Here is a 13,959-nt window from a genome sequence, read left to right as displayed (position 1 = left end):
TATTTCTAAGTTTTGTTATTATAAATAACATTGTGACAAGTATCCTTATATACAATAAATCTTTGACCTACCTCTGCTTATTTCCCTAGGCCAGACTCCTGGTAGTGGAATTGCTGGGTCAAAAAGTATGTGTGCAGACATTTTAAATTTTCTGGATACTTCCTAATTTCTGTTTCCTTTGTAGAGCTATTTCTTGCCAAGATTCATTCTAAGGGCAATTCTGAACATCAGCTATTGGGAAAAACTGGCATTTACTAAGTAACTCCTATGTGCTTGTCACTGGGCATAAAGGATGGGCGTAAAGGTACATCATTTATATGTATCACCTTGTCTTCCCAATAACTTCCTTGAATTATTATCTCAATTATACCAAGGAGGAAATTAAACTTGAGCTAGAAAGTTTCAGGGCCTGGACTTGAGCTGTATCCTCTCTGGCCAAAGGTGGTATCACCATGCTGATGCCATCTTTGACTAGTTTCTGTTCCCTGTAGCCTTGGCATGGGAGATCCCTTTCTCCCAGGAAGACTTGGGTTGCAATGGCTGAGGGTCAATGGAGAGAAAGGGGTAGAGGGACAGGGAGGAGAAGTGTTTTTAGAACTTCTACAAGCCCCTCAACCAGCACCCCAAGCTCTGTTAGTCAGGTTCATTATGATACATCAACAGGATGCACGGAGACCAAATATGGAAAGCTGCAGATAAAAGAGGAGAGAAAAGGGCAGACACATTAGGTTTGCTGTCAGGCTCTTTCCTTCTTGATCCAAGCAATATTTCCCTTCCCTATTCACTTGGCAATAACATGAACACTTAAGGAAGAAAGTAAGGATGGCAAAATTAGTGAATTTACCATGTAAAATACCACAAGAGGTAACAATAATGATAATATTAATAATAATAATATTAATAATGATGGCAGTAGTAGTACCAGTGGTAATAGCTGGTTTCATAGTAATAGGGGTTTTATTGAGCACTCAGTATATGCTTGGCCTGATGTTTTATACATTACAAACATGGCATGATTTAATACTCATGGTTATAACCTTCTTTTACAGGTAAGGAAACAGAGGCTTAGAAAGGTTAAGTAATTTATCAAATTATATAGCTAAAGAATAGCAGGATCAGAATATGAAGCTATGCATTCTGATAATGGATTTCATGCTTGTAAAACACAAGTTTACAGGGCCTCTAATTCTTAATAACGACTACAATTTCCTGATTGTTCACCACAGTCTAGTGCTTCCCATTCATTAATGCATTAAATCTCCAAAACAACCCTCCAAAGAGAGGAGTGGAGAGCAGGCTGTCCCAGAAAGGACCGAAAGGCTTTGAGGCCCTGGAGCCTCCTGAGTTAGAACAATATCCACCCAGCTGGCACTGAGACCAAGGGGCTGGCTCCATGGAAGGACCCTTCTTTCTGTTGAATCAGAGCCCTCTACCCATTTCAGACTGGGAATCCGGCACAGACCTTTTCTCTGCGCTTATTTGACCCAGCATTCTAGCTGATTATACAATATCATCTTTACATTGATGAGGAAACTGAAAATAAAATATAAGTGACAATAAAAGGTACCTAGATTCTATAATACATATTTTCAATAAATAATGAATAAATGAATTTAAAAATGAATGCACAAATAAATAAGTAGATCTTATCACAATTTGTCTTGCTTCTCCAGCTCTAGTAAATACTAATATTAATATTTATAATTGTTATGCACAAAAACAAATATTTTACATGGATTATTTATGTCAGTTTTCTTTACAAAGCTCTCTAATCTCCATTCTCTAATCTTTCCTTTAGATGTATTTCCTTGCATGTCCCCTTTTGGCATCATCTTGGCTGTTTCTCATTTCTCCACATTCTTTTTTAACAATTTAGGAATCCAAACATCGCTGGATATATAACTTCAGCAGTTTATAAGTTATGTCTTTGCAGGAAAAAGATTGTATTTTTTGAATTAATGATTCCAGATAGTCTTTCTTAACTACTTACCATGGTTTTCTTTGGGGTCATGGTTAGAGATAGTGGGAAGAAGAGGGTCTGAAATTAATGCTCCACGGATACTACAGGTTGCTTAGTGGCTATTGATGCCACACGACATGAAAGATGGAAATGCTTTCTCCTCTCTTCCCCAGAGGCCTGTTAGTACTGATCACAGATAGAATCACATCTAGAGAGGATACAGGCATTTATTTCCCAACATGTTTCACTTTGGCTATGACTCCACAAATGTGCTGCTGAAATGACAGTGTGAGAAATAGTTTCTTCTCTGGTCTTCCCTATCACAGAGCTAGATGTTAGGGTAATGGCTTAATCCATTTTCACTTAGAATATGCTGTTCTATAACCTTCACCTGCAAAAGCCATTAAGGTGCTACCTGTCTGTATTTTGGAGAAAAATATCTAGTTACTGTCATTGAGATGGGCAAAATAGTAAACCTCTGAGTCTGTAATGTACAATATTGTGCTTTCCTTGAAAACCAGTTCCACATAACGGGTTCGTGATGCTTGCTGTTGGATCCGGAAGTGCTGGCTCCGCAGGCGGTAGGCGTTTCAGAGTCACAGGGACCTTCCCCACCCCCCACAATGGCTCAGACGGCCCAGGGAGACATAAACACACAATGTTTCCACCCTCAGGACACTTCCCTGCCCTTGTCGTGTCTCTCTTCCCTCCCCTCCCAAAAAGAATCGTAGACAAAAACCCAGTCGTTTTTCTAGATTGAAGCAGTGTCTTCAGAAGACATTAGACTACCTTTCTGAGGTATGCTCTGGGGAAGGGTGCACAACAAGAAATCAGTGAAGAGAAAGGACAAAGGACAGAGGAAAACCTGCAAGGGGAACAAGTCTCAACTCAGTGATATGCACATCTCATGAAGAGACACCGACTGCTCTTGTTCCAGACTAGCTTTTCAAGGATGTTGGCGTAGGGAACAACCTTGGGAGATAAAGACAGTGTCACCCTGTAGAAGAATTATCAAGAATTTTTACTGTAAAATGTTAATAAAGAGAGTGTCACCTTCTGGGAGGCTTACTGCCCATTACAAAAGATTTGAGTTCCCCGATCTTAGGATGCCTGTCCTGTAACACGGCCCATTGCACATCCAGCTGTCAACAGGTCCTCTGCACATTGCCTCATGGGAAGTGGGGCTGGAGAAGCTGCCATAATGCTACTATGCCAGCTACACTATTAATGTAAGCAATAAAGTCCTTTGTCTCTGACCCAGGAGTCTTATGTCTTCTGTTAGCATCCATCAAATTGTGCCAGGCTAACTTGTCAGCTTTTAAGTAGGGTAAAACCTCAGACCCTTTATAATTCTTGACAATCACTACTAGGTGGTATTAAAATCTTATTACACTGGAAGGACTGACCCTGACATAGAGGGATTCTCTCTTCCAAATGTGGAGAAAGGATGTTTGGGGGCATGGCTCCTAGATCTAATCAGAATGTCGCTCTGTTATAATTATTTCTGTGTCTTTTCAGACCAGTGATGCTCACTTTTATAAGAGGGAGTCATAGACTTTGAGAACTGACAGTTCTGTGAATATACATTTAAAATCACATGTGAATAAACACACATTTTGCACAAAATTTTAAACATTTGTGGGCCCCTTAAAGACATTAATTGGCCCTAAATCAGACCCCTGGGTTTGAACTGATTCTCCCTAGGGGTGAGAACCATAGGTCACACTGCTTTCAAGACACTAGCACTCAACCAATGCTTATAGAAGGGCACAGGAATAAATCTGAGAAATAAGTACATTAGAAGACTGAAAGCTTAGATAATACTCTAAAATATGAAATAAAAGAGGACACTAATTTTGGGGGGGAGTAATAATACTAAAAGAGGTCTTGATAATTCTCTAAGAAAAAATCACAATGTAAATGAGTTCAGGAAAATAAACAGGTTCAGACAAGGTGGTTAAGAACATGGATTCTAAAACAATAGAATCCTGGGTTCAAATTCTGACTCTTCTGTTTGTTAGTGATCTGATCTTGGGTAATAACCATCCTGTTTTCAGTTTTGTCATCTGCACAATTGGTACATAGTACGTACCATAGTCTAGTGCCTAGTATTACACAGAAAATACGCAGCAAAAGTTAGCCGTTGTGATAGTACCTAGATATTAAAGCACAGGCAGTGGGTGATAAAGAGGACTTGCAATTTTGGTAGAATGATGCTACTATTGTCTAATAAAGACCACCAAAACCTAACGGGATAAGACCCACTAATGGGTGTTATATCTGGCAATGTTAAAGAGAAAACTGACAAAGGAGGCAGAAACCATATTATCCAAAAATATAAACCTGAGTGGATCTTCACTGGAAAGAAGGGGGTAGAGACCATTTGAGTGAGAACTTAAAGAGAATCGAGCAGAATTTTACCTATGACTCTCTCATACATCACACAATGGGCCACTTGTTTCCTAATTAATTGTTATTTTTTTTACCCATCCCTTCGATCTTTGGCCTTCCTTGGCTTTTGATATCTGCCTTTAGCTCCTCAGTTTTTAGCAAAATGCTGAGACTTCTACTCCTGGCTCTTGAACCCCGCTTCCTCTGAACACTAGTCTCAGCATCCTCTGCAGCCCTAATATAGGATGTCGTCATACTTCCAACTCCATCCTACTAGTGCAATCAATGTTTAACTTCCTGTGGGGGTGGGGGTGGGGGTTGAACAACACAGGCCACTTACTGTCCAACAAACGGTATGGCTACGTCTTCCCTAAAGTGAATTACAAACCTGAAACACAGGAAGAACATAGCTGGGAAGAGATGTTTCAATGACTTAGGATTGAGAAATTCTACCTCTTCTAAAGAAGAGGGGCTAAAAGGTTCTTTCATGGCTCAAAGTGAGAGGAACAAATGAGGGAAATGGCTGTCAAGCTAACCACAAAGCTTGTGATATGAACATCATATAAATTTTGGGGGCAACATCTTGGGTTCACAATAAGAGGAGGAGAAACATGCCAGGTATTTTTATTTAGGGCTTTAGGTTTACAAAAAGTCAGTTTCAGAAAGTACAGGGCAATAATTGATCCTCTCCCATTTATTAGAAACTGTAAAAAGAAAATATAGCCTAAAATGCATAGGAAGTTCTCAGAAATGAAATCTGGAGAATGTAGATATAAATGAAGAAGAAATAAGGAGTTTGGTGGGGGCACTGTCACCAGATTGCTCTGATCAGCAAAGACAAATGACATAAACAAATAACGGAGGTAATGGGACAGACCGCTGATGAAGGCAAAGTGTGGTATAGAGCAGTGTCAAGTTGGCTAAAACACTGGAGAGAGGTGTGTTCGGTGGAAGTTGCTATAACCATAAAATCTATCAAAAAGAGAACAAACATACTGCTCCATCGGGATAGAGTAATACTAAAAAATGCCAAAGAGAAGACAGAACTGTCTAATTCTAAGTTTTGCTTCTATATTTCTCATCAAAGGCTTGCTTGGTAAACTAAAAGCTCCAGAAAGACTTGAGGCCCAAGATACCAGGAGAGTTTAAGAATGCACTTAGCTTCTTTAAATTTGTTCAAATGGTCAAATTGATCAAACTGAATTATGTTCCATGACCTTGAAATAATTTGTAGATGAAACTGTGAAACCATAATCAATAATCTCATTGAGACGTTGCAGAAAGCCAGAGCAGTGCTAGAACACTGGAGACAGGCAATCATTGATCCTGATCTTCAAAAAGATGGATTTAGATGAGGTAAACTTTGCTCTCAGGCAACTTTCTGGATGTTTTCTGGAATGAATTATTGATGAGAGGGCCTAGAGCACAAGTCCCTAAGAGGAGACTGGGTACTCAAGAAAACCAGCCTCATTTTCTTTTGAGAAGTGACTTCTATTCTGAGAAACTAATCAGTGTCATAGACATAGTACATGGGGATTTCACAAGGCACTTGACCGGGTCTGTGCTCCCTCTGTGGAGGAGAGGGAGAAATTTAAATACATGATACCACAGAAAGGTTTGTGTTTGTACTTGACTTGAATGACAGTTCAATGTCAACAGTATGGATTAATTTTCTCATAGGTCTCCACTTGGCTTATTCTGCTCAATATTTTAATCAATGGCTTACCTACAGAGAGCAGGCAATGTTTGTCAGATTTGCAAATAATAGAATAAAAGTCAAAGAGTATCTTGAAAGGATAGAGGGCATAATACAAAATTTAGTTCGAATTTAAAAGTTTCCAAAGGACAGAGAGGGAAAACACTACTTTAAAAGTCTTAAGGTATTTCAAATGATTTCAAATTTATGAGTCATAAGTGATTTTTTCCTAATTCCTAAGAGCCTGTGATTTCATAAGCATTAATAGTACATAAATAACAACTGTAGCAGCAATAGCTGCAACAAAAAAATATAAACAAACCAAAATGTCATTGCTTCTTTTGGCTAGTTCTAAGTACATAATTAAAAGATTTTTTTATTAAAATATTTTTAAAGTCCTAATATTTCCAAACAGTACTCCAAAACATTGCAATTGCATCAAGTCAACCACGCAAAGACTGTTTCAATAAGCATATGCTACCCAAATATACATTACACTGAAATGATCAGAAATAACTGGCATGGTGCCAAGAATGTAATAGTCATATGGAAGATTCACTTTACTTTCTGGCAGGCTGCCTCAGTTTCCCCTCCTGCTAAATAGGGGTGGATAATACTTGCCAACATGGCTGGAGAGTCATGGATCATAAAGATCAACAAATCAATCTTTGTCAAGCCCTTTGGCTGATTCCTTAGAAGGAAATACTCAAGCATCCCTGCTCCTCTTGTGAAAGACAATTCTCATTCTGCAGTGTAAGAGGTTCACGACTCACCACCCAAGGTTCCCAATAATTGCTCTCTGGTTCCTCATCACCATACCTGGGGGGTGCAGGACCTGCACTGGGCGCTGTGGCCTTCAGCAATTTTTTCCTGAAAGCAAAGAACACAGGGGATCCAGCCTGATCACTGAGGGGCAGGAAGCTCTCAGAAATGAAACAGAGGCTTCTGATTGGTACAGCTAAAAGCAGCTTAGGCCTGTCAGGTCCCAGCTGGAAGTGCTGTGATTGATTCACATTGAAGATGCCAAGAAAAGCTTTCTGGGAAGAGATTCCATTGAGGCAGCTCAATGGGAGGGGAAGTCCTCACAGTCCACCCAGGGCTTGAGTTCACGGGCAGAGCTTGGTAGTCAACCAAACCACAGACATTGAGATGATCTGCTTTTACTTTGTTCTCTCCTTCATTCTGCTACCACTAAGGGAAGAAAATTGAATTGTAAGGATTTATGTAAGGTCTTCTGTCCATTAGAGAGCTTCAGCTTTTCTACTTTTCATTTCCTGTTGTAATGTGGGAGGGTTATCAGTTGTTTCATTCACTTTGGGATATTTTTAACTAATGAATCTTCAGTACACGAGTTAAAAAATCTTATACCAACACAGCCTTGAAACTAGCATGCCCAGCTGTGTGCCTCTGATGGTAAGATTAAGGAAGTTTTTCTGTAGCGCATTATTTCTGAAGAGTTAAGAGTCATTTAGGACATGTTTGTTGATCTTGTTGGTCTAAATTGATCAGACACCACCCTTTGCAATTATAAAATTTCGTAACACTGTATTGTATTTGGCTTTTATTGCAGCAGGACAAATGTTTGGCTTTTTTTTTCAGAAGATAAACCAGCAAGAATTTGCATTCTAAGACAACACTGGTTTTGGAGGAAAAATAAAAGATTATGAACTTCTGAATAGTTATAAACTTAAAAATCTTTTTGAGTTCTCACAGTTGAAGAAAAGGGTTTTAATTCTCATTGCTACCTGCAAAACATGTTCTTTGTTCTTAACTCATGTTTGCAAAGTTAAGAAAACGAGACCTTGGCAGCCGTAGATAAATAACATTATTTCAGCGCCCACAGGAACACACGGGTACAACCCAGGGCTGCTTCCTGTTAGTGAAAAGTTTCTAGAAGACGTGCTACCTCTTTAGGAGAACATGGCATAGAGGAGAGAATGCAACCTGGGGAGCAGACAGGTGGAAGGCAAGGTTCCTCTGATAGCCTGCTAGCTGAGTGATCTTGGATGCATTATATAACTGCGCTGAGCCTCCATTTCTCTGCACAGACAGCCTTGTGGCGGCACCAGCTCAGTTTCAGCTGGGATGAACTCTTCTTCTTTGCCAGTGGTGCTGAGAACCCTGGGACAGGGTTATCCTTCAGGCGTAGTGTCAAGGACAGTGAAGAGCCAAGAACACATTCCATTCCTGGGTTACGTCTTAGCGCAATCTCAAGAACTGAAAACAAAAATGGGGCCAGGAAATTATTTTTCCCATTCTCTTAAGTGATTTAGGAATCTTTGCTTAAAGGAGTAACATATTAAAATGTAAACTATTTCAACAATATAATCAATAAAATACATTTGAAAAAAATAAAATAAAATTCAGGACAGTTCTAAATAAATAAATAAATAAATAAATAAATAAATAAAATGTAAACTAACTGTAAAATTTATTCCTAACTTTCCAGTATGATTTCCCTTCTATTCTTTTGTCTTTCATTCTGTTTAGGTGATGTATTATATTTATTGATTTGCGAATATTAAACCATCCTTGCATCCCTGGAATGAAGCCCACTTGATCATGATGTATGATCTTTTTGATGTATTGCTGGATCCTGTTTGCCAATATTTTATTGAGGATTTTAGCATCGATGTTCATCAGTGATATTGGCCTGTAGTTTTCTTTCTTTGTTGTGTCTTGACCTGGTTTGGGGATTAGGATAATACTGGCTTCATAGAAAGAGTTTGGGATTTTCCCCTCTTCTTGGATTTTTTGGAACAGTTTGAGGAGGATAGGAGTTAGTTTTTCCCTGAATGTTTTGTAGAATTCGCCTGTGAAGCCATCCGGTCCAGGGCTTTTGTGTGCCGGGAGATTTTGGATTACTGTTTCAATTTCCTTTTTTGTTATTGGTTTGTTGAGACTTTCCACTTCTTCTTGATTTAGTTTTGGAAGGTTGTATGTTTCTAGAAATTTGTCCATTTCTTCTAGATTGTCAAATTTCTTGTCATACAGTTGTCTGAAGTAATTTCTATCCCTTCTATTCTTGCTGGTCAAAATATTATAATTATTTGCAAAAGTCCTGAAGGTTTTACACTCGTGTGTGGTTTTGTATGGTGTTGGTGATGGTTCAAGGAGACAGTGGAGAGTAAGGGAATGGGGAGGAAGAGAGAGATTAAAGAAATTGTAATGAAGAGAAGTCGATGCCTAACATTTAGGTGGATACAAATGCAGTCACAAAATATAGTCTGAAGGCATCAATATAATGAAGTGCTTTCCAACTAGGAATCCTAATACCTTTCACAAGTAGATTCTCCTGTATGGGCTCTTCCGCTCTCACTCTCTGGCTCTCTCTCCCTTTCTCCCTGGAAAACTACAAATACAAGTTGATATGGGTTTGTCACAGTCATTGGGCAAATCACCAGCTCACACACTGGCCACTGGAGCACTTACTTTCTACCATGTTTCTTTCTCTACAAAAACTTAGAAATAACAATGTAGAAAACTTACCTTTCTTTCATTAGCAAAGAAAACAACCTCATTTACCTTCTTAGAATAGACATGCTGAAATAGTTAGCTGGAAGTTGTGAAGCCCTATCGAATGTACCTGTTGCTGTGTCCACCTGGGAGACTTGCCCAGATGCTCCCGTGCAAGTATGGACAGCTAGAGGGAAGGCCGCCCCAGATTGGGGGGTGGTGTTGGGCCTGCTCTCTGGGTGTGTTTGTCCAACCAAATACTGTCTCTCTATGCCCTGAACCCTCTTATGATCCCTCCTTCCTCTGCTAACTCCAGTTTCCTCCTTCCTTAAGCCAATTTGGAATTTTGATCTCAGTCTTATTCTTACACAACACATGCTTCTCCCTGCCCTAGGGGTTACCCACTGGAATAAAATTTCTTACAGTCAGTAGCAAAGACCTTCTTTAGTCAATGAAATGGAAATAACCATATAGACATAATGAATTCAGGCATGTTTCTAGGTGTTAAATGTGTTTGTTTATTAATTTGTTTTAAATTAAAAAACTAATCCATATTTTTGAAAACTAAAATATATAAAAGCATATAAAGTAAAAAGGGAATATCCTTTACAGTTCATATTACTAATAAAATTATTCAGCAAATTGCCTTTCACTAGATAGTATGATTTCTGTTGGTGGATACAAGCCAAATATGAATCTCATACAAGTCTTCTATTCCATTCAGCTGAATAGGTTTAAGGGACAGAGTAATGGAGAGTATCTTCTAGAGGAAACCAGTTAGTGTTTATACCATTTAAAATATGATTTATAAGTTGATAAACATATCCATCAAAATCTAAATGGAACATTTAAAATCAGCATCATATAAAAGCAATACTCTGTGAAATGATTTCTGAACTGTGAAAATTTGTCTTTCAGACCTAGCATCTTAGAGCATAGAAATTAGAGAGACTGCTGTATTGGAAGAATCATTCGATTTCCTCAGAAGTTTGTACTTGATTCATATGGGTATATTCCAAGGAACATAGGATCCAGGTTTGTCTCTTGGAATCTAGAAGAAAAGAACAAAGTTGTATGCTCACATTTGGAAAACGTTTGCGACAGGGGAAAAGCAGCAGAATACAAAACAAGATAAAAACCACCCAGAGGGTGGCCATGACAATGAGAGGGCTGGCAATGACAACATGAGAAATGTGGAGAGGACTAAGGGCAGGTGGGACAGAGCAGCTACGAGAGTCATCATCCCATCTTGAAGAGGGGCGAATGAAAAGTAGAATCAGTCTGTGTTTCTCCAGAGTGAAGAGGTGATTCACGGGGTTAGGAAAAGCTACACGGGGTGCCACAAAGAGCCAGCATGAGAGAAGGTATGGGGGCTCCTTCATCAATATAAAAATAAACAAGAAATAACTGTTTCTTATCAGAGAGGTCACTGGGAATAATATAAATTCCTCCCATATTCAAAAATCCTGTCTTTGAAAATGACCATGGAGAGCTGAGAGGTTTGCCTAGCAGGGTGTGGATGTAGGCAGGATTCCTGCTGCTGGGGGTTGGAAAAGGGCCTTTGAGTGTGTGCAGCTCCAGTCAGGAACTGTTCACACCCCCGTGCCTGGCTGGGGAGGCCTGAGAGAGATGAGTGGCCCATATCTGTGGCCTGGGTGTCTTAGGCTCAGGGCGCAGTTCCTGAACTTCTATTGAGGATCAGTGTGTCCTGGGGAGAACACAAAACAAGGGAGGAAGAAATAACTGATGACAAAAAAATAAACTTCTTTTCAAACAGTAGAGAACTGATCCCCACTGCAGGCCAGGCAGGGCCAGGTTGATGGAAAAAGGTAATTCAAGGGCCACTCTACTCTTTTGCTCAAATGCCCTTGGGATTCTTGTCACCTTTTCTGCCATGGAAAACTACCATGGTGGGTTAATAAAACTTGACCACAAGGACAGGGGACAAAAATTCATAATTTTATGAGAACATACCATTTTCGTAAACTTATCTTCACAGGCCATTCTAATCTTCTCCGGAGTCAGCGGACTATTGAGCTTCAGTGGTCCCAACAGGCCTCTCTCCTGTCGCGCTGCATTCACGGCGTCGCGGATGGCAAAAAACACCGAGCACCCCAGGAAGATCCCAGACTCTCCCATGCCCTTAAAGGGGAACAAGTGAACTACATTATGACTCTCTCTGCTTCTCTCTCTCTGTATGTATGAATATACATGAATATGTGCTTCTATAGGGATATATGTACATGTGTAAAATATTAAATATTATATATGGAACTTTTCCTTTAAAAAGTAAGTTACTATTTAAATCCAATATCCTCATTCTTATAATTCTAGTCTAAGGAAATGATCCTAAATGGAGAAAGGAGATAGAGCATGAAAATGATTACTACAAGGTAAGAAAAATCAGATGTAACCTGATAACAACAGTAGTTTGTTAGGCTCCAAGATTTAGAGTATTTAAAAAAAATTTTATAAGGTTGTTAAATTATTTTATAATTAAAATGTTTAACAAGGCTTTGTCTTCTACAGTCCTGGTAAAAACTGCAAACAACCAAGAGATGAATGTAGCCCTTCCCTCCCTGCATGAATATCACACAAACATGCATTTATTCACAGAACATAACTTACCTTAGATGAATACAGGGTATTTGAGTTTTCAGACGGAGGCAACAAAGAAATGTGGAACTCTGTGGGGATGTCACAGATGGTGGGAATTTTATATTGGTCTGGACCACGAGTGTATAGGACACCCTGAGGAGAGTAATTCAGCTCCTCGATTGTATAAAGTCCCATGCCTTGAATAAATGCGCCTTCAATCTGAGGAAAAAAAAAAAAGTAATTCCATGTATGAGGAAATATAGTCAATAGTAGCATCAACTTCATGCTGTTTGTCTGAATTTTTAAAATACAGTGTTAAGAGGGTTTCAGCATGTCTTGGAGAATGCCTCTGAAAGTTTACTTAAAAGTTTACCTAAAACATTTTTAAACATCTTACAAGCGTTAAATTCAAAGTCAAAGGTGTTGAGCTGAAATCTCAGCCTGACATTAAAATAGCTCTCAAGGCTCTACGTAGAACCGATCATCTCATCCTAACAGCCTCACTCGTGGGCTGGCTGGCTTGCCTCACATCCCTGGACTCAGTTTCCCCACTTGTAACATAAAGGGTTTGAACTGTGTGTTCCCTAAGCTTCCCGAGCAGCTTTGAAATGCGCCGGTTCTTAGATATACTAGACATTTGAATATTTATGTAAAATAGCCTGTGACTTTTCAACCCTGTCATTTACTTCCAATTTAAATAAAAAACACATCTGTGGGCAAAATAGGCTACCTACCCAATCTCCGCTGCTGCAGTTACTTGGTGTTTGTTATCCCAGCCCGATTTCAAACTCTATGAAGCTAAAGACCATCATCCTATGCCTGAGGCTCAGCACTTAGTTAGCACTTCTCTCCCAGATGTGAGGGGCTCACTCTGTCCCCTCTGTGCCTATTCCTCCTCCCTCAGTCAAACCCCTGTCATAGACTTCATGTTTCTTCAAACACTACCTAAGACACTTTTATCTCCTTACTTTTTTAAACAACTAGGGATGAGTTCTGTGGCTGGTCTGAATAGAAAGATTCTGACTGCAGGAGTAGAAAAGCAAGATGATGGAATGTTTTTCCTGAAGATCCCCGTAGCAGTTTTGGCTTTTACAATAGGAAGGGAGGCAAATCAGTTACACATACCTGGCCTATGTCAAGGGCTGGGTTTATACTGTAGCCAACATCCATGACAATGTCTGTTCTGATGTTCTAGTAATAAAAAAAATAAAAATGTTTACTGTGATAAATACAAGTTAGGGAAAGAAAGCTGGGAAATAATTCCTGCCAGGATGGCATTGGTAGAGAACCTTTCTTTGGGCAACATTATATTTCAGGAGAAAGAAGCAATATTTTATGTCAAAAAGTTTATTATGTATAAATTTCAGAGTTATACAAATACTCAACCAGCATTTTTATTGGAAACAACAGGATAGAAAAACATTTAGTTGGCTCTGATTCCAGCTGCGTGATGCAACATACTGAGTTTAATCCGCTACAACAGACATAATATGACACAGAAAACAGAAAACGTCTATGGCTCTCATGATCCTTGTTGCAAAACTTTGGGGTGACCACACAACCCACCATCCAGAGTCCAACTGGATGCTTGGTGTTTACTGAATCACGGGACTCAGGGTGCACCAGCCAAAAAAATAAAAAGTCTTTTAACTGTCATCTGCTTTAGATTTTTCATTTTTAGAGCAGAAGAGAGAATAAATCTAACATTGAACTTTGATGGCTAAAAATTCTCTGATAACGGACAAATGAAGAGGAGTAAAGCAGGCCCAGAGAGGCTGGTGCTAACACCTTTGCTCTCCAGCAAGTCTGTACCTTCTTTTATGTGACATCATGGTCTCATAACAGCCATGACAAACAG

The 13,959-nt window shown here is 39.3% G+C and overlaps 1 protein-coding gene across 1 annotated transcript in view; it reads right to left on the bottom strand.

Moving 5' to 3' along the window:
- Positions 1-9,997: 9,997 nt before the first annotated feature.
- Positions 9,998-13,959, bottom strand: part of LOC150022479 (aldehyde oxidase) — a 70,182-nt gene continuing 66,220 nt past the window's right edge. Inside the window, exons 32-35 of the mRNA XM_090282339.1 lie at positions 13,227-13,292; positions 12,132-12,320; positions 11,478-11,645; positions 9,998-10,554 (exon numbers count right to left, since the gene is read on the bottom strand). Coding sequence (XP_090138465.1) covers positions 10,504-10,554; positions 11,478-11,645; positions 12,132-12,320; positions 13,227-13,292 — 474 coding nt within the window. The 3' untranslated portion in view covers positions 9,998-10,503. The remainder of the gene's footprint in view (positions 10,555-11,477; positions 11,646-12,131; positions 12,321-13,226; positions 13,293-13,959) is intronic.

Source organism: Furipterus horrens, unplaced genomic scaffold (assembly GCF_987537825.1).
Source record: "Furipterus horrens unplaced genomic scaffold, mFurHor1.1.pri manual_scaffold_1, whole genome shotgun sequence".
NCBI lineage: Eukaryota > Metazoa > Chordata > Mammalia > Chiroptera > Furipteridae > Furipterus > Furipterus horrens.
Note: the sequence above shows the minus strand (reverse complement) of the source record. Positions and strands in the feature narration are given on the sequence as shown.